The following is a 24,839-nucleotide window of genomic DNA, read 5'->3' as shown; positions in this document are numbered from 1 at the left end:
TGAGTACATGCAGTTTATATTGTTTCTTAGAAAAGCTTTAAAGGAGCAGACTTTGGCTCCGACTACTTCTCCTTCAGTGTCCTCCCACCAAAATGACTACACAGCAGACGTTCTTGTTAAGTATATTCTCTTTGATACGTCACCTTTTTGGTTGGGTTTTGCCAGTTTGATTGTTCCTGGATTACTTTTTTTGAAGAAATTTTTCTTTTTCCTGGCCAAAATATCAATGAATGTCTTTCGAGAAAACAGAATGTTTCAGCAATAATTTGATTGCTCTCTCTTGAGCCAAACGGTACAAAATCTATCTATCTTTTAAGACCTCTCTGAGCAACAGGGAGACCTGAGTGGATTTCATTATAATATGATGTAAAATACGGGTCTCACACAGTCATAACCATGCACTTTTACAGCAATTATCTGCTCTCCTGATTGGAAGAGGACTGTGCCTTGATGAATCATTGTGAAAATAAAACGACATAACTAACAGTTCATTAAATCAGTATGAGAAAAGTAGTACTGTAAAACCAATGTCCAGACTATAAATGAACTGCGGCAGCTTCAAAACTGAAAGTGGGTTAGCTGAGGTGCACACAGAGCGAGCCAGAAGCTTACAGAGACCTTTGGAAGACCATGGGCTACAGCAGCAGAGCACTGGGACTACCAGGATAGTTACACCTCCTCCTTGCACTGACACCACAGTTTAAAAAAAAAAAAACAAAACTTGCCTAGAGACATTGAATAAACTTGCTTTGTTTACACACCTTTAAAAAAAAGATGCGTGGTGCGGTCTGGAGGGTCGGTATCTGTTATCGTGCTTTGTCTTCAACTGCTGGTCATCTGCACGAATTAGTGCGAACTCCCACGGGCAGGGAAGCCAAGTCCACCGGTGGGGGATGAGTGGACCGGAGCGCTCTCTGGGTCTGTATCTCAAGGCCGAGCTCTCATGAGGATTTGCTGATGTCAAGGCGCTGCAGATGATTTCTGGGGTTCCCCTACCTTCCCCACAAGCTGCTTTCATGAGGTGTTTTTGGGCACTCTGTCACACACATGGCTGTGACTGAGCAGTGAGTTTAGCGTTCGCAGGGAGGGACCAACAGAGAGACACCCCTAAAAAGGCGGAGAGCTGGCGTGCTCATTCGAGCCTTCCCTCTAGAGGAAATCAGGCCAAAAATGACTTTTATCACAAAAAAATCTCCAGAATTATATGCTGTGGTCAAGTGCCAAGTTTGGAAAACATCAACCCCAACACAGGAATTTGGAGAAAAGTATGACTGCAAGGAAATACCTTCCCATAAAAAAATGGTAAAATTCGTAGCTACCACAAAAGCAAAAAATGAAGACGCTGGAATTACTAAAAGCCGGTTTGTCCAGCTGCAAGGGTTAATCAATTTTTCAGTTATAAACTGAGCTGGACGGTGCCATAAACTGATCAGGAGCTTTTGTAGAGCTTTTTTTTCCCCCGTACAACAAGAAAGATTGCAGACTGCTCACGTAGCTTTGTTTACATGTTCAGTTCAGTCAGCTGACGGCCACTGCCCCATGTGAAGCGAGACACAGATGATTCCTTCCCAGAAAGGGAATTTGTCCAGCCTTAAGCAGAGTTCCCTCGAGAGACCACTGGTAATGGCAGACAGCATTTACCTAAAACTACCTGGTTGCCAAAACAAGATCGTCTCATTTTCCTTTGCTGGCTTGGCCAAAAGTCAAGTTCGTTCTTCAAATCCCTTCTTTTTTCCTTCTTCTTTTTTTTTTAAAGTTCCTGTAAGCAGTGATTAACAATTCCTGTACTCGTGTTGCGGCGATGGCGGTGTGATAGCGGCGCAAGCGTGCCAGCTCTGTCACAGTCTAGACATGCAGGTGCACATGATGTGCTCACACCCTGCCATCTGACAGGCCTTCAGGTAGCAGAGCTGTATGTCTCCTCAATGAGCTTTAATAACTGAGGCGCTAAAGCTGTGCAGTACCAAGCGCTTCCTACCCACCCACTTCTTTGTCAGATTAAGCCCTAAATCTTTCTGAATGTGTGTTTCTTTGCTAGGAGAATATTTAGGTTATATTTTAAATCTTTTCTCTTTTACAGCTGCACAACTCAGTTCAGTTGTTTCAACTGCGAAGCTGTTTCTCAGAGTCCAAGAATAATAATAATGTAAAAACGATAAAGTTAATTTAAGGTCTGGTGATGATCAACCAGTTTCAAGCAACTCTTCAGTGTTTCAGATGGACTCATTTTCAGACATAGTCGGCTATGGCTGGGAGACTTGGAGAAGTCAGATCAGTTTTCAGATGGTCCCTTCAGTCTTCACTTCTCAACCTTTTCCTTGGCTTTTTTATTCTTCACTCCTTTTACAACTCTGTTCCTCCTAGCTCTTTCTTCCCTTCTTATACGGCTTTCTCCTCTCCTCTTTTCTTGCTAACGCTGTCGGCTGCAGCCACAGCACAAGCGGATCCAAACATTGCCTGTGCCAGCCCTCCAGGAATGTGTAGTCTAAGGCCCAAGAGCTGCGGAGGGAGAACGTGAAGGACCGGCGCGTCACAGTACGGCCACCTTTTAGTCATTACCCCAGCCCTGGTGGGTTTGGATTCCTCTAACCGCAGGCCTGATCCTCAGTGCCCCTGAAGTCTATTTACAACGTGTTTAATAATTTCCACCAGCTGGCCCTTATTGAGGGTGTCACTCAATATTTATGTAACAATTTCATGTATCAAATAACATGGCAAAGAACTCTGTCCTAACCAACTTTATTGTTTTTAGGCTCATAAATTTTTGTTTTTAATTAACAGGCATTTGTTGTCAGCAGTCTTCCTCTGGAGGTTCTCAAAACCCTGTTGGGAACGAGCATTCAAACCTCCTTTCTCCCCAGCAGACTCTGGATCAGGCCCCCAGTGCTGAAACACAGTGTTTGAAGGTCACTTTTCACTTCTAGAATCAACAACCTGGAAACAAAGGAGTGCAATTAAAGTTAATGTCCCATGTGGTTTAAAAAATAATTGTGAATGGCTTCGAAACCTGACATTTCAACTGGGAATGTAGCTGATTTAATAACAACAAAAAAGCAACAATCACATGAGGACGCTGCTGTCATATGATTTTTTTGCATAGTCAGTCACAGTTTTGACTTTGATTTATGCTCCCTCTCCTTTCTGCCAGATAATGAGGGCTTAGTGTAAACAAGCCTGGTAATGCTAAGGCTATTGCCTTCACCCTTTTCCTTGGCTGGCGGTAGGAGGGAGGGTTGGCTCCAGCCAGGAGGGTGCTGAAGCATGGAGTCTACATATTGAAGATGCACAGGACTGGACGTCAGAGCCTGCGTTACTGAGAGAAATGCTGGCTGGGGTGCTATCTCCTTCCATTGGGCAATCTCTTCATTCTGTTGACAGCGTCTCACTTGCCAGTGCTATACTTTAGGATCACTGAAACCGCTGCTGGACTCCTGTCTTGAGGACCATACTTGCTTCTATGCCGTGTCGTCTCACCAAAGCTTGTTCTTTGCTGCAAACAAAAGCAAGAAACTTCACAAGGCTGCCAGGGCTGCAACGAAATTCAGTTCCTGCACTGCCTGCAGAAGAATACCTGAGCTGGTGAAGCATGTTGAACCTGAATTTGAACCACTAAGTGCAGTGTTTGCCAATCTGCCTGTATTACCCTACTCCTCTTGAGCCATTGGTTATACCTCATCATTAGGTTGGGCAGCAAAGTCTATTCTTCCTTTATCTCTACACACCATGAAGTATATACAATGAAGTACTTGTCTGTGCATAGGCCATGGCAACTTGTGAGCTAGATATTGACTGGCCATCACTACATACGGTCTGTGATCGCACCTCTAACCATGGGCACATCGTATTGTGCAACTGTGGTCAGACGGTACACGCATGTGCCCACTAAATGTTTAAATAACATTGTCCTTAACAATCAACTCTGACCAGGAGCCAAGTCCAGGGATATGTTAGAATTGGTCAGTCTCCATTTAGTTTACAGTTGTTGCCCAGCATGTGGGTAGAGACACATGGTTAAGTAGTGATGGGTCCATTAAACGCAGTGAGCTGTTGCAGGAACACTTGCAAATCGGGCTGGGGCAAGAGTTAATTTGGATTTCTGGAAATAAACATTCCTAATTTAAAAACAAATTAAGTACAAAAATTGATCATAGTGCAAAACTAGTATAAAAATGCCTGCAAGGTAAATGGTGTGGCTCTAAACAGGTCTCTCAGAAATCCCAGGGAATGCTGGAAGCAAAGGGAGTGAGTCATAAGCACATGAGCTGAAAGAAGCTGAAGACAAAATCATGCATCTCTGCTTAATTCCATCACATGATGAGTCCTGGGGCCCTTCATTTAATCGGAGAGCAGAGCAGCGGAGAAACTTCATTCTCACTTCTCAGTGGGGACCGGAGGAGTTACCGTGTGCAGGCACCGGGCACTCTGCTCCTCTGCGCACGCTGAGCCGACGCAGGGTCTCCAGCACCATGAGCGGTGTTCGCCACCACCTCGGATTCCTGCTCCTGGCCGAAGCGGTGCTGTGTGCTGCCACCACACGTGAGTGCTTCCTTCACCTCGTCCTCTCTCCCTGCCTCCGCGGGTTCGACGTCCCAAGCTAGTGTGGTAAAAACGGCTGCTCCTTGCACGTGCGGCGGTTGCTGGAGCTGTGCTTGGGAACTGGCAGGCGACAGCCAGCTCCACCTCAGGGTTGCCTGGCTCTGGGTAGAAATGTCACCTGAGCTGAAGAAATATGCCGAGAGCTGTTCAGTTATCTATTTCCTGAGCTCCACAGATACACAGAGCTGACCGGAGCTAAGCCTTGGCTCATTTCAACAAATTTCTAACAATATTTCCCCAGCTCAAGCGTGGCTAAAAAGGCAGATGCAGACTGGACTTCCCCCAGTTTGCTCAGCTCAGCTGTGGCTGGGAAAGGCCAGGTCAGAGGCAGTGCTGCCCACCGGGACACCCAGACCTGTGGATCCCCAACCTCAGGGAGCCCAGTCAAGGAATTGGATCCTCAAGCCACGGTGGGCAGGCACTGGCCTGGTCCTCTGCTTCTTTCCGGGCTCCCAGCTTGACTCAAGTCTTAGGTTGACTCCCTGAGCTCAGGGCTGGGAACGCAGAAATGGGATTTTAGGCTCAAATTCCAGAATCTACAGTAAGGAAACTGAAGACCTTAAAAGCTGAGGTCCAGCTGAGCATCCATCTAGCCTTGTACCTGTCTCCAATGGGAAACAGTAACGGATGTATAACTGGGCAAGTGTGTACTGGTATTTACTCAGGACACTTTCCCAGCCTCTGATGATTTATAGCACCAGAACTGCCTCTGTCAGATGCAGAGTCATTGTATTTAAGAGTTTTTACTGGACTTTTCTTCCATCCGTTCATGCACTTGGGTTTTGATTGCAACCCTCATAAATTTTTGGCGCACACAACATCCTGCCAGCAAGAAATTTCAAGCTTAACTGTGCCTTACATGAAGAAGTATCTTTTTTGCGCTTAGAACCTGTAACCTGCTGGTTTCATTTGATTATCCTTAACTTTTGTACTTTCAGAAATAGTGACAAATGGCTTCTTCCTCCATGCTATTTGTGATTCTGTTTTTCTATTCTCCTCTGTCACCTCTTCTCCAGGCTCAAGACACAGTCTATTTAGCTGTTCCTCATATGGAAACAATTCTATCCCTTTGGAGCATCCTTGCCACCTTTCTCTGTATTTTTTCAGTTCTCTTACACCCTGCTTGAGCTGCAGAGAACAGAGCAGCATACAGTATTCAAGACATGAACACACGTGGAATTATACAATGCTGTAATGACATTTCCATCTTCGTTCTCCATCTAGCCTTTTCCTGGTTTTTCAACTACCAATGAGCACTGCATTCAAACCTGTAAAGCTGCGAGATCTCATTTCTCAGTGGCAATAGCTAGTTTAGAGCCCCTCGTTCTCTAAGTAAAGTTACATTTAACTATGCTGAATTTCATATAGTTTTATTCTTGAGTCATTGAGTCTCATACAGTCCTCCCCTCTACTACTTCAAGACACTGTCTTCAGCAAATTAAAGAACTTTATTTTTTGCCTGTTTACCAGATTATGAACATTTTAAATTATTCCAACAATTGAGAAAACTGGCCACTTATTCATAACTTTCAGTTCATATATCCTAACCAATTATTTATTCACGTGAAATCCTTCATTCTTATCCCACGGTAACTTAGTTCCTTTATGTGCCTTTAGCGAGGGACCTCATCAAATGCTGTCTGGAACTCAAGCAGACTATAACAAGCAGGTCAGCCTTGTTCCCATGCTCTCTGGCTCCCTCAGCGAAACTCAAATATATTTGTGAGGAATGCACTCCTTTTACGGCATATCATATTAATCCACTGTATCTGCTAATTCTGTTCTTCACTGCTGTTTCTACCAGCTTCTCCAATTTGAGCCTCAAACTTTTTGTAATCCTCTAAATCTTCCCTGGAAGTGTTTTTAAAAACTGTCATCACATTTGCCAACTTTTGTTTCTCGGCCACTGAAGCAGTTTTAAGCAAGATGTTACATGCTATGGTTAATAGCTCATTTATTTCACTCTTGAATAACTTCCAGACTTTTTGAGCCACCCAATCTAGACAACTTCTTCATTTTGTTGATTTGTTCTGTAATTATATTTTTGTGCCAACGCTTCATTTTGAGAGAGATTCTCCATCATTGTAAAGGAAAATTCTAGCACAGAAACCTCTTATGCTCCTCCTTTGTGAATTAAAATGTAAACTAATGTATTTGACTTTCGTCCTTTATCTTCCCTGAATGCTTCTTTTATATCTACATCATCTTTTGGCCCCACAGACTTTCTGGCAAGCTTTCCACTACTTTTGTATTTGAAAAAAAGATTAATTAGTAGTTTTTATGGTTTTGCAAGTTGTTCCTCAAAGTCTTTTTTGTCCCGCTTTATTATGTTTCTGTATGTAACATGAGAGAGTTTACTTTATTTTCTGTCTTCTTAGCTTGGCCATAACATCAGCCTTTTTACTTCTAATACGCGTTCATCCTCTTTAGCTGAGTCATCTTTTTATTGCTGTTGTTCTAACATTGGCTTTCGTTCTCTCTTTCACGGCCTACACACTATCACAGGAAATGCTGAACTTCTTCTCTTTGCTACATTTTTCACCAAAATGAAAACCAGAATGAGCAAGAAGAAAGTCGATCAGATCTTTTCTCCTATGATCACCTCACCAAAACTATTACAGTAATCATTTCTTGGAGTGTAATATTACTCTGTCTATTTTGAACTGAATTGCTCTAATTTTGGTTATGACCAACATCTGTTCTTTAATGGGTTTCATTGTTAAAGAAGAAATACATTAAAGCTTTTTGTTCCTTTAAATTCAGCAACTGAAAATCTTCTGTTCCCTGTGTTAGAGAAACTAGTGCTGAAGTCTTTGCTCATCTGAAAAAATGTCTTTGTCTTGTCCTGAAGCTTGTGAAATGTTTTATGTTTGATTGAAATAAACAAAGCACATCAGGGAGGCACAGAAATGCCTAAGGAGCTTGTGATTTAGAAGCAGTGACCACAGTTATTACCAAAGTTGGACAAGAAAATGACTTCTGAATTCAAGGATTGTTATTGAAAATTCAAAATTAAAAGCATTTATAAAATTAAAAGTGCTCCAGCTCTTTTTGATGAATTGAGCATTTGGGGGGAAAAAATGATTGAAATGTTTTGATCTGACAAAATCAAAACATTTTTACTCATTAAATAATTTTTAGATAAAATCAAAGAGAATGGGAAAAAGAAATTAGGAAAAATCCTTAGCCACTTACTTTCAAATAAGATGACACATTAATTTAATGACCTAAAATGTAACTGAACTTGATAAACCTTTGTGAAATACTTTTATAGTTGCTAATCTGTTTTTTTTTCCTGAGAAAAGTTTCTGAAGGACAACATTACACAACTCTTCTTCTGACCAAGACTGAAAACAATACAGCATGTGATACAGGCCATTAAGTAAATACCAGTCATGATGTTATGCTTTGCTCACATCAAAATATATTAAATCTGCAGGAAGGACTTGATTCAAGTGATTTAAGTGAGACTGTGTGGAGTTCCTGTAGGGCAAAAGACCATGGGAGAATATGTCTCTGAGTGCAAAATCTGTTCTTTTCCTCAAACCTTTCAGTCCTCAAGACTGGGGAGAGAGCTACCAGCATCAGTTCAGAGTGACCATTGAGATGGGACTGGCCAAGGGACGTCCTTCCTGCCTTGCAGAAATCTCACTGGGCAATAAAACATCAAGAGAAAGCAGTTCCTGCCTCTTCTTCAGTGCTGTTTCTCTGGTTCTCCCTTGCAGTAAAATTAGGAGTCACATGCCCATAAAGACTGTGCTTAGACTGGCTACACCCGCTCTGTGCCTTTTCCAAAACTCGGAGAAATTCCAACACAGCCAGTTACGTTACAGCACACAGGGCCATTCTTGCCCTTCTTACAGGTCTCTGCATTTTCCTTGAAGTCATCCAGCTCTTCGTTGCACTTGGGTATAAATCTCAGAGGCATTCAGCATCAGCTACCTTTAAAATAAAGTCATGAAAAGCAGGAATCCTAACTCCCTTGATGTTGTGACAGAATGGCACGCCCAGCAGTTACCTGATTAACATGACAGAGTTGTTTAAAGCCCCCAGGCTTTCATGGAACTCTGCCTGTGAGCCTACTTACGAACATGTTTTTATGGCATCCTACAGTGGTCGACATGTTCCTACAGGTTACTTGGATATTTACTTTGCTTTTCATTATGTGTACTTTGTGACAGAAAGAGGGATCCTAGAAAGCCTGGGAAAAGTTTGAGCCCATCATTTGTAGTAACATGAGAAGAAAGAGGTTATGAAAGTTATTTAATATCTGAGCCATTTTAAAGTAATAGGCATGAAGCTAATATGTTTCTGTTGTTATATTATAAACACATTGAATTTACTATTCAGCTCTAAATTTCCTTTTCTGGAAATACCAGCTTCTGTTACAATTGGTTCCACCCCTCCCACCCAAACCACCAGCCAACTCACCAAAGAAGCTTCACTGGGCCAAAATCAATTCCTAGCATAACTTCCACTAGAGCACAACTCCGACACAGAGTGAATTTATCCTGTTAGCCTTTTACTCACAGATTTATTACCAGGCAAGCACAAAGCAGTCAGCAATCAAGCAACCTCTGTACAACTAGCCCGGTTGTTGCAGGGTTATGTCCATTCATACAAACAATTGCTCTGATATGGTCAAAATGTTGTAATCCTTTTTATTCTTTCTCTGGAAAGCTTGCAATAGTGCAAGTAGAAAAATGTCAGTCTGTCAGTCCTTCTTACAGTGGTGGTGTCAGTGTCAGTGTCAGTACAGTGGTGGTACAGTGTCAGTGGTGGAATTGTCTTTATGTTGGTTATAGTTGATGTGTTTATAGCTGTGATGATAAAATTCCATAACTTTCTACTGGTGAAGAGTTCTCTAAACAGTACAAGAATATAGTCGTAATAAGACGGCTGTTCAGCACAAGACCAATGTCTTTATAGGGTGGCAGGGAAAATGCTATTACATTGCATGTTCGTTTTTCTCTCTAGGGTTTCAAGATGTGCTGAGCCATGGAAGGACTTCTCCTGTCGCATCCTACAAGAAGCTACAAGGCTGGTCTAGTGATCAAAATAAATGGAACGAAAAGCTTTATCCTTTCTGGGAGGAAGGAGATCCCAGATGGAAGGACTGCTGGAAAGGTGATCGCACATATGCATTTCAAAGACGCTGAGAAAATTGGCCAGAAAATCCACCTCACTGAAGAGTGCAGGTGCTATAGTGCTTTTTCACAGGTGCAATATCCACCACTGCTGCAAGGAATAGCAAATTAGAGACGATTGGCTTTCATACCATTCCCAGTACGTTGTCTGAGGAAGCAGAACAGTGAGTTCTTGCAGTAAATGCTTTCCCATGACTCATAGTCTCAGACATTAATACTTATTAAGAAGTATTGATGACCAGGGCTCCAGGACAATCCATTATTTGAAACATGCCCTAGAGGACAGGTAGCTTCAACTGCTACCTCAGTAGGGCATTGTGGGCTTCAGTTTGACAACTTTGGTGTTATTATCCCCTGGTCTGAGCTGAGGTCTAAAGGCTGTATCCCTGGGGAGGAACAAAAATATTCTCCTTTGGAATATATTGACCCCCATGGGTAAAAAACCATATTCTTAGCTCTACGAAGGAAATGCATGACAGACCAGTAAGTGATGTGGGGGGATATGATGAGTCCCTCTGATTGTTCTAAGTTGGGGTTTTGATAAGAGTGCAAGTGACTTAGGAGCACAAAACCTCTTGGAAACAGAGGAATCAATAAAGCATTTCTAATGTAAATAGTGCACAGCTGAAGGTAGCTGCTGCTCTGATGCATCCTTTACGGCAATGAAGACCAATTTTCTTATCTACAGGCGGAAGGGTGACAGCCAAATTGGACACGGATAGCCCAGCTCTGGTAGGATCCAACGTGACCTTTGTTGTGACTCTCCAGTTTCCCAAGTGCCAGAAAGAAGATAACGATGGCAACATAGTATACGAGAGAAACTGTACCCAAGGTAGGTAACGGCAATCTCCCTGCACTATACACACGTCTGACTATGGTGCTGGTGTGAACATGTCAAGAATCTTTGAAAACGTCAGAGGCGCACCCTATGAACAACAGCCATGTTGCTTTTAACTGATAACTCATGTCTAACCTGTGCCACACCAGTTTCTTTCCTCTGAAGATCACTGTGGCATTTTTACTGTTCTGCACCCGCTATATACAATGGCCAGGTAATTTAAGACTGCCTTCACTATAAAACTGCCTTCCCAAAACAGTGACATTAATTTGGCTTCCTAACAAAACTGTTACTGCTTTTCAGCTCAGTCACAAGGCTGCACAGTCACACTGTTTTTTTCCAAATTTATAAAGCTGACAATTTGTAAAATTGAGATTTTTTTTTTTTCAATTAGGAATTGTAGAACTCACTAACCATCATCTGCATCTTGAAAAATCCTCAAGAAAGAGTAAATCTCACATTCCCACATTTTAAGAATTAAAAACAAACAGGAAAATAAATCATTCAAAAATCAATCTTTTAATCAGAGAATCACCTTTTTTGATCTTATTTACTGTTACACGGAGCAAAAAACCTATCATAATTCCAGTGTTTGAAGCTGCCGGATCTAGAGTGAAACAGGCTGTTGTACTCTTCTTCCTCTGAATTCATAAATGTTCAACAAATTTTTTTACTGATCAAAGTAATTTTCATTTCAAGGCATATCGGCAAATTTTTTGTCAGCTTGAGTTCTACTTTTTGACTGTCTAATGTTTTGTTAACTGCTGATATCCATTCTCTACTTAATAGCTGTTGTGCTGTTTGGGGAAGGAAACAGTCTTTTTATTATTCAGAAAGAAACTGAAATTCATGTCTAAGTTATTTAAAGGTGCCATAGAAAGCTGTTCTGACAAAACAAACTAAGTCACTTCCTCACAGTGCTTCCACGGCTGCTATTTCTACTTAAAATTTTAGATTCTGCTTGCCAAATATTCAGGTAGCCCCACTACCTCCAGTGAAAGAGTAGCGTCCTGTGTAGTCGACAGCAAGTTTGGGGCAAGCAATTTTAAATTGTGTCTGGCCCATGAGACAGTAAGATTTTTTTAAGCTTCTAAATTAAACAACACCAAGCCAAAACAATTCGGTGTTTACATTAAAAACCAAACAAAGCACAATCTTAGAAAAACTGAATGTCAGTCTAAAAATACCCCACTTAACCTGTTGTTTAAGTGCAATAACTTCTGTAACCTGGGGTGCCTGCCTCCCGTTTCCTGACTTTCTGCACATTTCTCAGTTGACCGGGAACATGTCCTGTTTCTACACTTAGGTCCTCCAGCTTCCCAGGACCAGCAAGTCTATGTCTACAACTGGACTGAATGGATTGACAACTGTGGCTGGGAAAACTGCACAAGCAACCACAGCCATCATGTATTCCCAGATGGGAGACCTTTCCCTCATTATCCTGGCTGGAGGAGAAGGAACTTTGTCTACGTGTTTCACACGTTTGGTTAGTACTGCAAGACATCCCTTGGTTTGGCTGACACTGCAAACTTATATTCACTCTGTACACTAACTCATTTGTCAAGTATGTTTTATTAAAAGTCCTTTAAAAAGGATTCCACGCTCTTGAGTGGAGATCCCAAATTCATTCTCCGCTTTCCAGAGAGGCCATCAGCTGCTCGGTCTGGAAATCATGGATTACCAGGAGGTTCTCTTTAAATCTGCATTCACAATACTACCACTGAAGAAAATTAATTTCCTTTCAGTAGTACTCAAGATCCTTTTCTACAAAAACAGAGGGTCTGAGCAGGTCAGTCAGATGATTTGTTGACCGCTCACTGCCACTTCAGATTCTTAAATTTAAGCGAGACCCTAGCACTGTGTATCTTCAGATCAGTTTAACGGTGCAGCACTTCTTGCCTCTGGGGAGGTGAAAACTGCCACTGACTGTGTGGTACTGATCTGGACACAGATGCTGATTTTCAGTGTTTCCAGCTCCTGAGTATGTAATGGTTGGGCTATTCCTGACATTGACTACATACTAAATCTTAGTATCCTAAGTTAGCTTGGTTAAATCAGTATTATCATCAGTATCAGCATGAGTAATAATAATAAAGTCCCAAATTTTACATAGAGGTGATACCATTTACCTACCTCCATCAGCTCTTACAAAGACAAATAAGCAAATGTATACAAAGAGCTCTAGGGTATGAAGCAAGAGGTATTATATCTTCTTGCTACACTGAAAGCATACAAACACAAGATCACTTAAAATGCCTAAGAGGTAACACCATCCATTACATAATCCTAGTGACTTAATGTAATGTAATTGCTTTAGAAAGATGTAGATGCCTTGGCAAATTTTTCTTAGATTAGTGAAATTTGGGACATCTTTCTGGCACCTTCGAAAAAACACAGAAATAATGGGAGTAAACACATTGTAAAAGTATTCAGTCCTCCAAAAACACCTGCCAGATAACTGAAAGACAATTCTAAATATTCATTTTGATTCAGACAATCCAAGATTCACAGAGGCATTGCTTCTCTTAAAACAACTTGTAGCTAGGCTGAAGGGGAAAACACACTGTACATTCATGTTCTGTTTCAGGTCAGTACTATCAAACAACTGGACGATCTTCAGCAACGTTTTCAGTCAACACAGCCAATATCACTCTTGGCAAACACGTGATGGAGGTATCCATTTACAGGAGAGGGCACTCAGCGTACATTCCCATTGCAAGAGCAAGTGCCGTTTACGTTGTAACAGGTGAGCGTGCTGGAAAAAACTGTAATAAAATACTGGGGGTATTTGTTGTTTAGGTCTTAAAAGAATTCAGCACAAGCATCATCTGGCATGAAAAGAAAACATTGGCCTGAGAAAGGTTTTTAATATGAATGTGGAATCTCTGGTAAATTGCCTTGAGTAGTGTACCTTTGTATCTAGCTCAGTTGTGACACCTCTACTTTGTAATGAAAAATTATTTACGAGAGGAAATGCCATCTTCCACAGATGCCTGTGATTCCTCATTTGTTCCCATACTTTTCTGGGTAACTGTTTCCTACTGACATTCACTCCTCAGATCAGTAAATCAAATTAAAGTAGAAACCCTTGTTAAAGATATTAATGTCTCACATTCTGACTGTTGCTGTTCAGGGACTTTGGAGCTGTTTGTTGTTTGCAGCCAGGTACGTATGCTTTATTTATTTACTTCTTTTTTTTCCCCCGCCAGACAAAATTCCAATATTTGTGAGTATGTTCCAAAAACATGACCGCAACATCTCAGACTCCATTTTTATCAAAGACTCACCAATCACATTTGATGTGAAGATCCACGATCCCAGCTACTATCTTAATAATTCTGCCATCTCCTACAAGTGGAACTTTGGAGATGGAAGTGGCTTATTTGTAGCCAGCAGTTCCACTACATCTCACACCTATACTCTGCAAGGAAACTTCACTCTGAATTTAACTGTCCAAGCCATTATACCTGTACCTTGCAGGCCAGTCACACCCACTGCACCACTGCTCACCACAGCAGGTAAGAGTTTATCAAACAGCAGTGATATTAGGAGCTATGCTAAAACTCTAAATTCCAATACTTTAAGTTCGTATCTTTAGAATGTTTACTGTCACCAATGAAAGAGCTGCAAGGCTCTGCAAACCCTCTATAAATTGGTTTAGAGACAGAATCGATAAGCATAAACTCTTCTATGATTCTATGGTAGGCATCACTTTCACATTTAACACATTACACATCCAGTCCTACCACCACAGTGACAGCATACAGAAGTCTTCAGGTGGATATGAAGTACATATATATTTGGTTTTATATCCTCTACCACACCAGGTCAAGTGGTTTTAGCCTTGCCTGCTCAGGGTCATCTTCTGAGGTAAGATGTAAATTTTAAGTGAGAAAGAGGTATTTCAGAACACTCTTATAGCCAGTTCCTTTCTGGTTTGCGTTAACTTCCACCCAAAATTAAATGAGATTGGATTGAACTACAAAAAACTTACTCATATTCCAAAATATGGGATTTCCACATGGCGTTAACCCAGAATGGCTTTTCCACTTTAAATTTATGCACTATCATATTTCAGAATAACTTTCATTATGTTCAGCATTAGTTTATCATCTCAGAGGGTTTTAAGGTTTGCAAAAGGCCTGCAGTTTCAGCCTGGGTAGTTATAATACTACTACTATTAAACTGTAAATGTGGCTATATTTTTCAAATTTCAGAATTTTAATATGTGCTTTTACCAAAATGTTGAGTGACAATGAAAAATGAAAGAAAAGACCTAATTTTCACCACTTCCCCTCTCGGTTTTCTGCTAGCTGTAATGTAGAGCAATGGGAAAATACCTGCTTTTAAAGAGAGCATTTTAAACCTTTTATTGGCCTTTGGATTTCTTCTATAATTGATTTGGGAATTTTAAAGAAGTGTTTAATTATATCAAACCTTGCAGTCTCACTTTTATTTCACAGAGATTGGTGACTAGCAAGGTGGCTTTTAGAGTGAGGCTACCCATGCCACTCCAGGGTTCTACAGTTGGGCATGTGTGTTTTCTTTAAGGCTTACTACCATGATCCCATACAGATACACATGTGACTGCACAGCTGCAAAGCAAAGTCACTAATGACCCATGTAATGAATGCAGTTGAAACATATGGCCATGTTCAGAACACCTCTAAGCAGAACTTGGTCTAAAGCTGCGTATCTATTCTTTCTCCCTCAACTCAACAGTAACGACCGGAACGTCTTCTAATTCAGACTCTGCTACCATTGTCGAGTCAATGGAAGATAATCCTGATGGAGGTTGCCATATTTACAGAAATGGATACTACAGAACTGGTATCTCTGTCGTAGGTAAGGACGTGGGTCAACACCTGAACAGAGGAATGGGGTTAATAATGTACAACAATGTATGGTAGGTAAAATGCTCATTTAGGCAGCCTTTTATCAAATACGTGAGACCCACAGTAAGATCCTTCTCTTGGACATAGCTGACATTTTTAAAGATTAATGTACAGGCAGCTAACTGGCTGACTTTGGTTTCTTCACGCCTTCTGCCAGGACCTAGCGGCAGAGGTTATGGCCCCTTGGTTTCAGACACGTGAGGCTGGGCCTTGGTCTGGATGCCTGCTGATGGCTGCTCCCATGCTACATGTGGTGTTTCCAGGAACGTGGGTTGGAAAATGGCTGGTGGGGATGTGCACCGTATCACTACTTTCTGTAGCATCAGCTTCTGAACCTGCCACACCTGAAGCATACTGGCCTGGGGGGGTCACATAAGGTTGAATTGACCTTGGCATGCATAGAATTCATGGGTAGTGGGACGGAGAAGTGATTTAGTAAAACAAATAAGTAAATAATAATAATGGAAAAATAAAGCAGAGCAGAAAGGAGCAGCCTCACAGGGAAAGCACTGGAAGATTTCTCAGCTTTCAAACTCTTCAAGAGGAGTGCTAAGGGAGGGAGGAGGTTATGGAAAACAAGACCCGAACTGAGCATCAGCCAAACACTTCAGGCTCTGTACACACAGACTTCAGAGCTTGTCATGTGTCCTACCGTTGACATCTGTTTCCTCTCCCAGAGGGAATCCTTGAGGTAAATATTATTCAGATGACAAGCATCCAGATGACAGAAAGTCAAGCTGAAAACTCACTGGTTGACTTTGTTGTTACCTGCCAAGGGAGGTAAGTGTGTGAATGAAACTGTCAGTCTTCCCTCTTTAAAATTAATTAGGTGCTGGAACGCTGTCTGCACTTAGGTGCAGCTGCATGAACAAAAGTTGGGATCTGCAGTGTTTCTATTTCTTGACTGGAACTAAAGATAATGCAAGTCTCATTTGTAAACTATGGCAACAGAGGTTACTGCCAGGCTCTTAGGATTCAGAGCAAATGTCAAGCCTCAGTAAAAATAAGAGAACTAGATAGCGGGAAGAAACAATTCTATATTTTCCTGGCCAAGACAAGATTTCAGCACTTACTGTAAAATGGGAAGCAGTCTACTGAAATTGGAAGGAAACCCTTTCTTTTTGGCCATGATTTTTTGACACTTAGAGTAAATGGGTGTGTCCAAGCAATTTCTTGGATAGGAAAACATTGCACTAATATTCCTAGCTCCTAGAAGGGGATTAGAGTTGAGAGGACTGAGAAGTACAAGAATCGTCTTGGTAATGCAACTGGAAAACAATTAACTAAGTTAGCGTTTACTTTTTTGGCACGTGATACTTCATAGAAGAATCTGCATTCCTTTCTTAATGATGTGTATTAAAAGTAAGGGACTTTATAAGCTGATCTGAGGCAGGTAATTCTGTGATCACCATAAAATTTTGAATGATATGTAAAACAAGCAGATAATTTTATAGACTGTATATATGCATTTTATATAAAATCCACATGCATGTATATATAAAATGTATAGGTATGTATAAAATATATATGCAATGTATTAATAAAACACTCTTAAATCACTATAGTGCCACTGATTTCAGTAAACAGGCACCAGCATACAAGTGGGGCATCAGTGCAATGTGTCTATGAACTGGGCTAACAGGAGTCCACAGATACAATGTGTTCTCTCTTCCCATCCCAGTCTCCCCACAGATGTCTGCACAGTAGTTTCTGACCCCACATGCCAGGTGTCCAAGAGCGTGGTATGCAACCCCATCATCGTCACTGATGAATGCTTACTCACCATCAGGAGAGCTTTTGAGGAACCTGGAACATACTGTATAAACATCACCTTGGGGGATGACACAAGTCAAGCCCTTGCCAGCGCGCTGATTTCTGTAAATGGAGGTGAGTCCACACAGAGCAGATGCGGGTCGTCTGTGAATAGCTTCTTCCTGTGGTCATTTCCCTGCAGGGGTGAAGAGCACAGGAATTAATATGGGGGTTTTATTATGCCTGGAGGCCTCAGCTGAGACTGCACCAGCTTGTGTGAGAGTCCATGCAAAGATAAAGAGATGATTCTTTCCCTACAGGAATTTTAGAAGTTAGAACTTGGTTTGATTTACGTTTACGATCCAATGAGTACAGTAATTATACAAACCCTTCAGTATCACAGAATATGAACAGTTCTTAAGCCATAATGTATTTTTCCACATAAAAACTCTGTTGGGCAGAAAAGCAGGTGGGGGACATGCCAGCCAGCCTACTCCACACATGGAGAAATAGGAGAAACAGAGAGGAATTCAGCTCACTTGAGACAGAATCAAAGTCTGCAGCTGAGCTGGCTGCCCTGGGCCCTCTTTGGAGCCCATTGACCTTGACCAGGTTTCTATTTCTACATGAGGATAAGATGAATCAGGTTCTGGAAAGATCTGTGTAACATTCATTGACTACAGAACCTGCCCAGGGTGACTATTTCAGAACAGGAGGTTTACCTTTGGTTGGATGAGTACCACTGTGTCTTGCTCATGGTTATCCAAGCAGGCTTTGACAGAACCAGTTATTAAACTCAGCCACAGTCAGAAGTCTAAACGATCATGCTGTCTGTCCGCTCCCACTCCATTGCTCTCCTGACCTCCCACTACAATGTCCTGATGACTCTTCTGAACTCTTTAATTACTATCAGCCAAGCAACTGACCCTTTGCGGTCATTTGCCACAGTATTTTTGGCTGATTTTATTTAATCTAGGTATAAATTTAGCTCTACCAAAATCAGTTCATGATGACTAAGGCACAATGTCTGACCTGTAAGTGCATTCTGGCTCCTAAAGATGAAAATAAGCATGCAGTAGGATTTTGCAAAACTGTATTCACAGAGGCTAACTTTAGCCCAACAAGGCTGGTCCTCCTAGGTTTCCTCCAGAGGGCAAAGCTAAGCTGTACTTTGGGGCTTCCACTATAATCAAAGCAGAATTAGGATCTAAGAGAGGTTGCTGCTTTGAGTCAACTTCTGGAGGAGCCCATCTAACGTTTGCAAACCTTTCTCATGTGCCACAATTTTCCACTCATTTCAAGAGAAGACAAGTATTTACAAATTTCTGAAAACCCCATAATTTGGTGCCTGAGTATTTGGTGCCTAAGCATCTGGCCCTTGAGATTTGGCAGGACTGTGCCTGGGTTATGCAGGGACTGCACAAAACATCCGCTCTTAACTTGCTTAAACTGCTGTTGAATGGGTTGCAGTTCTGTGACTTAGACCCATCCCATCAGTATGCGTTGTTTTGCAAACTAGTCCAAGGACGTACTTTATTCATAAAATAAGGTAAATCCCTACAGTCTCAGCAAAAATATTGTGCAAACTAGGAATGAGGTCAAGCCTTCACAAACAATTGTATCAACAAACCAAGAAATATATGAGGCACAGGTACCAAGTAAATGGTAAACCCTGACTTGGTATCTTGATTTTCATAGACAGCAGTTATAAATTAAAAACTGGAAAGGTAAGCCAACATGCACCTCTAGGTTACTTCATTGTATAAACACTGTTGTTAATATGAGGACCAAGAATGTGTCTCAGTATCAGTAAACTCAATAAAGGTACACCCTGTGGACTGGAAAATTAAGATATTTAACACAAATTTTAAAAAAATACTTGTAATGATTTAGCTTCTTCCATCAGATACGATGGAATTAGGAGTAGATGTGAGTGAAATGGTTGATGGCAAACCAGAAGGCAGAGTTCAATGACAGGCAGAGCCCAAAGTTAATTTCCCAGAATGAGCACATTAAAAAAGCAGAGCCCTCAGCTCTTGGATAAGGCAAACAAGCCTAAGGCCCATCAAGCTCTCAGCCACACTCTGCCATCTTAGCATATGGGACTGCAACAAACAATAACATTTAAGAAACTCCTTTTTTATCCCCTTTCCCCCTGGCCATCATCCCTAAGAGAAAGATGAAGCTGATTCTAACATCAAAGCTTATAAAGAGACTGCATCTCTTACACTCTCAGTGTAAACGTTTCCCTAGCACAGCAATTGGCAGGGAGCAAATTAGCCCCACCTTGTGAGGTGCCGGCAAGAACCTCCACTCCCTTCCATGCTGGAAGGGCAGCCATGTGTCTCAGGAGTATGGCTCATATGAGAAAACTGGCAAAGCCCAACTCACACTCTGGTGGAACCGTGAATTAAACCAATTAGGATGTGAAAGCACCACCTCCTGCCAAAGTCACTGACCTCCAGTGCTTGGCATATTAGAAGTGTTAAGTGTACTTCAACCTCTACAGCAACCAAGTGAAAATGACGTTCTGTTTAGAAAATCTATCTCACTGTAAAAACGAGGCCAACTTTTAATCAAACTACTTTCTGAACTCTAGGATCATCATCAGGAACAACAGAAGGTGTCTTTATCTTCCTTGGTTTGTTGGCAGTGTTTGCCGCCATTGGGGCTTTTGTCCTTTACAAGTAAGTTGCTAGTTTCTAGGATTAAAACCAGTTCAAGGAACTGTCAAAAATATTAGTTTAAATTAACAAAACCAACAACTTAAATTTGCACTAGCTATATTTTTGTTTCTTTTTTATTGTTGTTCACAAATATTCTGGCAAATATTCAAGAAAATGAGACTACTGGCTTAAGCCACAAAACCATTGGAAAATATGCAAATGTTAAAGATTTTCATAGAAAATTACATTCTGTGCTCATAAGCACAAACAGTAATACTAGAAGGCCTGGGAACTGCATGTAAGCAGTAAGCAAACTCAAACTGCATGATGTGATTCATATATGCAGTAAAACCTAACAAACAGAAATTTAATTTAGCTCTAAAACTCTGAGAAGACGTGTTTGTGAATGACTGGCAGATCAAGAATTAATCATAAAAATTCTTCATTAAATAATTGACAAATAAATTCTTTGGGGAAAAGGTGCTGGGCACGCAGGAAAGTAGTTAACAGAAGCACATGTTACTGCATTATTAGCTTGGACATTTCTCACAAAACTTTAAGACTGCACCAAGACTCTTGAGCCAAGAGCACGCCCACCCTTCACGGTCAGTGGTGAGAAAGAAACACCTCCACAGAGCAACAGTACTCCACTAAGCAACGGAGCCTTCTCATTAACCAGGCCTTAGTCACCCCTGCTGACCTATGGCTGTTAACCATTAGATGGGATTGCAGAGGGAAGGAGGAGAGAGAATATATGTTATGAACACATGATTAATTCTCTTATATACTGGTCACATGCTAAATGTGGACTTTCATTTAAATGTCTTTCAGCAACTAACTGTGCACATTCCTTGCAGGAGATACAAGCAATACAAGCCTATTGAGAGAAGTGCAGGACAAGCAGAGAACCAGGAGGGACTAACTGCTTACTTCAGCAATTTCAAAGCAATTTTCTTCCCTAGTAGCACTGAGAGAAATCCTCTGCTGAAGTGCAAACCAGGCATTGTTTAAACCTTTAGTCTAACACTGACTTAGATTACATACAGGACTCATATCTGAACTGTACTTTGATGGGGTTTTCTTGTTGTTATTAAAAACAGGGGGTAAGGTGAAAGCACATATAGATGGGATGGTAACTTTTGGGGACTTGGTGCAACTAGAAATATTAAAATAGTCCTTTGTAGAAAACAATGAGGTAGTTTTGAGCACTTGCTGTTCTTGCTTGTGATGTAGGATACACTCTTTTGAATAACTAACACCGCCCCTCCCTTATCTGGGTTTTCTTACTTCTAGGTTAACTACCTGCAAAACTAATCAGATCCATAATCTGGAAGGGGAAAAAAAAAAGGTTAATTTAAAAAAAAAAAACAACAAAAAACCAACAACAAAAAAAAAACCAATTTGTAAATACTTAGTCTTTAAATACAGTCCAGTATAGCTGCTTACTGCCACAGCAGGATTCATACCTTGGCTAGAAAGAAGACATGGGGGGAAGGCACATGTTATGTCTGTGGAATGAAACATGCCATGGCCTGTTCCCAGTCATTGGCACCGAACCGCTGACACTGTTACGCTGTTCAGGAGGTCCTAGCACAGTTTTGCCCCAGGCCGGCTAGCTCCCCACCAAGCAAACCCCAGATTCTGGGAACCACCAGAGGCACCGTTCCCTATCAGGAGTTTGGCAGCAGCCACCCTGTTTTGCAGGGTTCAATAGCATGGATGCAGCTCATTACATGCCAGTTGGCCTCACGGCCAGAAAACAGGGCTGGACACATTTAGTTGCCTACCGGCCATGGCTACCAGTGCGCGAGTCTCACTGTGAAGTAGACCACAGACACCTGGGCGACAAGACTGATAAGGCGCATCTGCTTGGCTCTCCCTGTCGAAGCTTTTACTCTGAGTCCCATGTAAAATCCTTAGGTGCAATTGCTGGTGCTGTCTTTGTCTCCTTTGTTTCCGCTGGTCTTGAGACACTGGATTGGCACCACCGCTCCCCAGAGGGCAGATAAGTGCTCCATGGACAAGGGTCAACAGAATGAGGGTCATAGCAGGAAGGGGTAGTGTTCGACTCCCTTTTTCCCTTCTCTTTCCATTCCTCTCTCTCTTGCAGTAAAGATACATTAATTTCTGCTTGCTCCTCCATCCCTCTGTCTTTGACCACTTAATCGAGTAGATGAAAACCCCAATCTAAATAAAGCACTATGCTCCAGTTTCTGCTTTTGCATGATGCAGCTTAGAAAGTGTAAATTTCTGCAAGAAAACTGACCAAAAAATGCTTTAAATGGTTCATTTTCCATAAAAGCCTTTCTGTTAGTATGGAAGTATATACTCAAAATGAAATTAACTTTCAATTGGGGGCTGTCAAATGACTTTACGCAATCCATTTCCTAGCACTGAATTCTCTGAAGATCTGTATTTGAATATATTTAGATTATTTACTGTGTCTTGGAACATCTCTGATACATATTGTTCTCAGTTCCTGGTGCGATATATAAGCATAAACATATTTTCCTGGTATCTTAGCAGACCTGTCAAATGGTCATCATTCACAATCTGAATGTAGTCTTCACTACCACTTCCCCAGTGCGCATGGACACCTTTAAATGACTTGACGATATAAGAAATGCAGATTGCGACATACCTGTGAGATTAGTTCTTTAGTTATAAAATTCAACAGCCTCTTTTCTTCTTTTGTTTCCAGGTTGTCCAATTGTTTTAATTCTTTCGTGGCCACTTCAGTTATATTATTAAAAGCACCATATTTGCCATTGTTCTGTCTTCCTTATACGTAACATCCTATTATCTAACCATAACTGGGTATCTAAAACTATTCTCTGACTTAAACAGAAAACACATTTCCCGCAAAAATTACCATCTGAATGTTATGTCCTCTGTTATCAGTCAGACTGCTGACAGGAAGAACTGTAATTTGTATTTGTTGCCTCTGGCTTGAGGCAGGACAGGGGTTTAGTCATGGCCCGTAATGCAGCGTGAAAAAATAAGGTCTGTCACAGCTATAACGCTTAGGATCAGTGATGACGCAGGCTACCACTGACCTAGGTTATATGCAGAAAGCATCTTGTTTCAGCAAAACACTGCGTGTTGGGAGCTCAGAGACATCTTAGGCTTTTGCATAGAAACCAACTTTTGGGCATATTTTAAGAACTTTTTTTATCCTTTAACCTAAGTATACAGAATAGCTTGCACTATCTTCCTTTAAATATCATGTCAGAATATTAAATTTTTATAATTTGATTTTGCCTTTTCAGCTGTAACTTCCATTTCATACATCTTTACTTTTATACAATGGAATCTAACTAACTGCTGCATTGACAAATAAACCATCTAATGATTTTAAAGAGTACATTTCCTTTGTCTCAGAAAGAAATACTGTCAGATAAGCAACTTGATGAGTTGCCTAATTACTGACCAAAACAGTATCTACCTCCAGAAAACACAGCTGGATTTGCCTTAGTCTTAGTTCACGTATGCACATCTGGTACTACCGTTGGTTACCTAGCAGTTTTTGCAGCCTCCCTTCAAGTGTGCTCAGAGCGATGGCACCACGATCCTGAGAAGTGAGGAGACTTTCTTAACAACCAGATGACAGCTGAGGAACCCGATTTCAGAACGGATCAGGATACAAACGAACTTCATGTCCTTCAAAGGCAAGAGCAGCTGACAAACAACAGATTTGTGAAAGTCAGCAGATGTTACAAGACCGGTTTCAGGCATCCCCTTTGGAGAAATAGCATCAAAGAATGACATCAAACATAAATGTACATCAGCTTTAGAAACAACGTCTTTTCAAATACATCATCAGGAGAAATGGTAACATTAGTTGGGTAACAAGTTTGTTAAAAATTACTTTAAAAAATGAAGTAGTATTTCAAACCACTTGTTTTGTTTCTCCCCCCTTTTCTTGAACACTTTTCATAGCCCACAATTAAAAGGCTCATCAGATGCAACATTTTTTTCTTACCAAAAGTATTTCTAAGCTGAAACCAAGGCTAAAAAACACCAGCCCCTGAAGGAATTATAGAGGAATCAAACTAAACTTTGCAAGAGACATCCAGACGCTGTGGCCTATTAGTATAACTACCTCCAGCATTGTAGGGCATAGTCGAATTTCCTTTAAAGCTAAAGCTTTTGTTACTACAGGTCTTTATAATTCACAAGATTACGCCTTTTAAGTCTTAATACCATTGTTTCACCATCATATTCAGTGAGGGAGGGAAAACAGTCTGAACAGTCATTCTTTTATTTTACTGTCAGTGTAAATGCCAGTACCTCCAGGGGAAGGGGGCAGAGAGAAACATGTTTCACCCACAGTAAACACAAATGCTTGAACTTGCTTCGGTCATAGCTTTTTAAGCCTTGACAACATTCTTCACAGCAAAACAGCAAGACTACTACCCTGCACCCATTAACACTATGTGGGAATTACACAAAGGTAAAATACACTTTCCCGAGAAAAATGCGTTAGTTTCAAACCAGCTGCAGCTTTTTAGACAAAAGCATAGCCTTTAAAAGGGGGCACAAGGCTTGAACCGGGATACGTGATCAGGGTTTGTATGGCAGCGCCCACGTGTCGCGTCTGCCCCTTTCGGGCTTCCCAACAAACCCCCACAGCGCCGCGCTGGTTACTGGCGCCCGGGTCCCGTCCCTTCCCCCCGATCCCCCCTCCTTCCACCGCCCGCCTGCTGGCTCACACACCCCTCAGAAAACACTGACGGGGAGCGCAACACGGGGACGGGGACGGCGAGGCCGAGCCGCTGCCCGCCCCGACGTTCCCGCCTACACACCCAAACCCCCACACCGTAACTCCGACAGGGGAGCGGGGGCGCCCCGGGGCTGGGCCTTGCGGAGACGGAACACGACGGCCCCGGCGGCCGCTCCTCGGAGAGGAGCCGCCCGCCGTGGGGCTCCCCAGCGCCGAGCGCAC

The 24,839-nt window shown here is 41.7% G+C and overlaps 1 protein-coding gene and 1 long non-coding RNA gene across 2 annotated transcripts; one reads left to right on the top strand and one right to left on the bottom strand.

The window, feature by feature from the left end:
- Positions 1-2,723: 2,723 nt before the first annotated feature.
- On the bottom strand, positions 2,724-23,543 carry LOC143156999 (uncharacterized). The gene is made up of 3 exons (XR_012994721.1): positions 23,411-23,543; positions 17,260-17,424; positions 2,724-2,934 (listed from the first exon to the last, which is right to left on the bottom strand). It is a non-coding gene; the product is annotated as an uncharacterized LOC143156999 (long non-coding RNA).
- Positions 4,307-23,253, top strand: GPNMB (glycoprotein nmb). Its single transcript, XM_076331342.1, has 11 exons — positions 4,307-4,536; positions 9,574-9,723; positions 10,432-10,575; positions 11,888-12,067; positions 13,169-13,327; positions 13,791-14,099; positions 15,304-15,426; positions 16,154-16,256; positions 17,158-17,363; positions 19,828-19,915; positions 20,752-23,253. The coding sequence occupies exons 1-11, from the start codon at positions 4,467-4,469 to the stop codon at positions 20,903-20,905; spliced, it is 1,686 nt and encodes a 561-aa protein (XP_076187457.1). The 5' UTR covers positions 4,307-4,466; the 3' UTR covers positions 20,906-23,253.
- Positions 23,544-24,839: the final 1,296 nt, after the last annotated feature.

The sequence above is a fragment of the Aptenodytes patagonicus genome, chromosome 2 (genome assembly GCF_965638725.1).
Source record: "Aptenodytes patagonicus chromosome 2, bAptPat1.pri.cur, whole genome shotgun sequence".
NCBI lineage: Eukaryota > Metazoa > Chordata > Aves > Sphenisciformes > Spheniscidae > Aptenodytes > Aptenodytes patagonicus.
Note: the sequence above shows the minus strand (reverse complement) of the source record. Positions and strands in the feature narration are given on the sequence as shown.

What these genes read in the sequence shown, in the direction of transcription:
- GPNMB (XM_076331342.1), top strand. Translation starts at nt 4,467, where the DNA reads ATGAGCGGTGTTCGCCACCACCTCGGATTCCTGCTCCTGGCCGAAGCG. An exon ending in GCTGTGTGCTGCCACCACAC is followed by an intron (nt 4,537 to 9,573) that starts GTGAGTGCTTCC and finishes TTTTCTCTCTAG; the next exon opens with GGTTTCAAGATGTGCTGAGC. An exon ending in AACTGGTATCTCTGTCGTAG is followed by an intron (nt 15,427 to 16,153) that starts GTAAGGACGTGG and finishes TTCCTCTCCCAG; the next exon opens with AGGGAATCCTTGAGGTAAAT.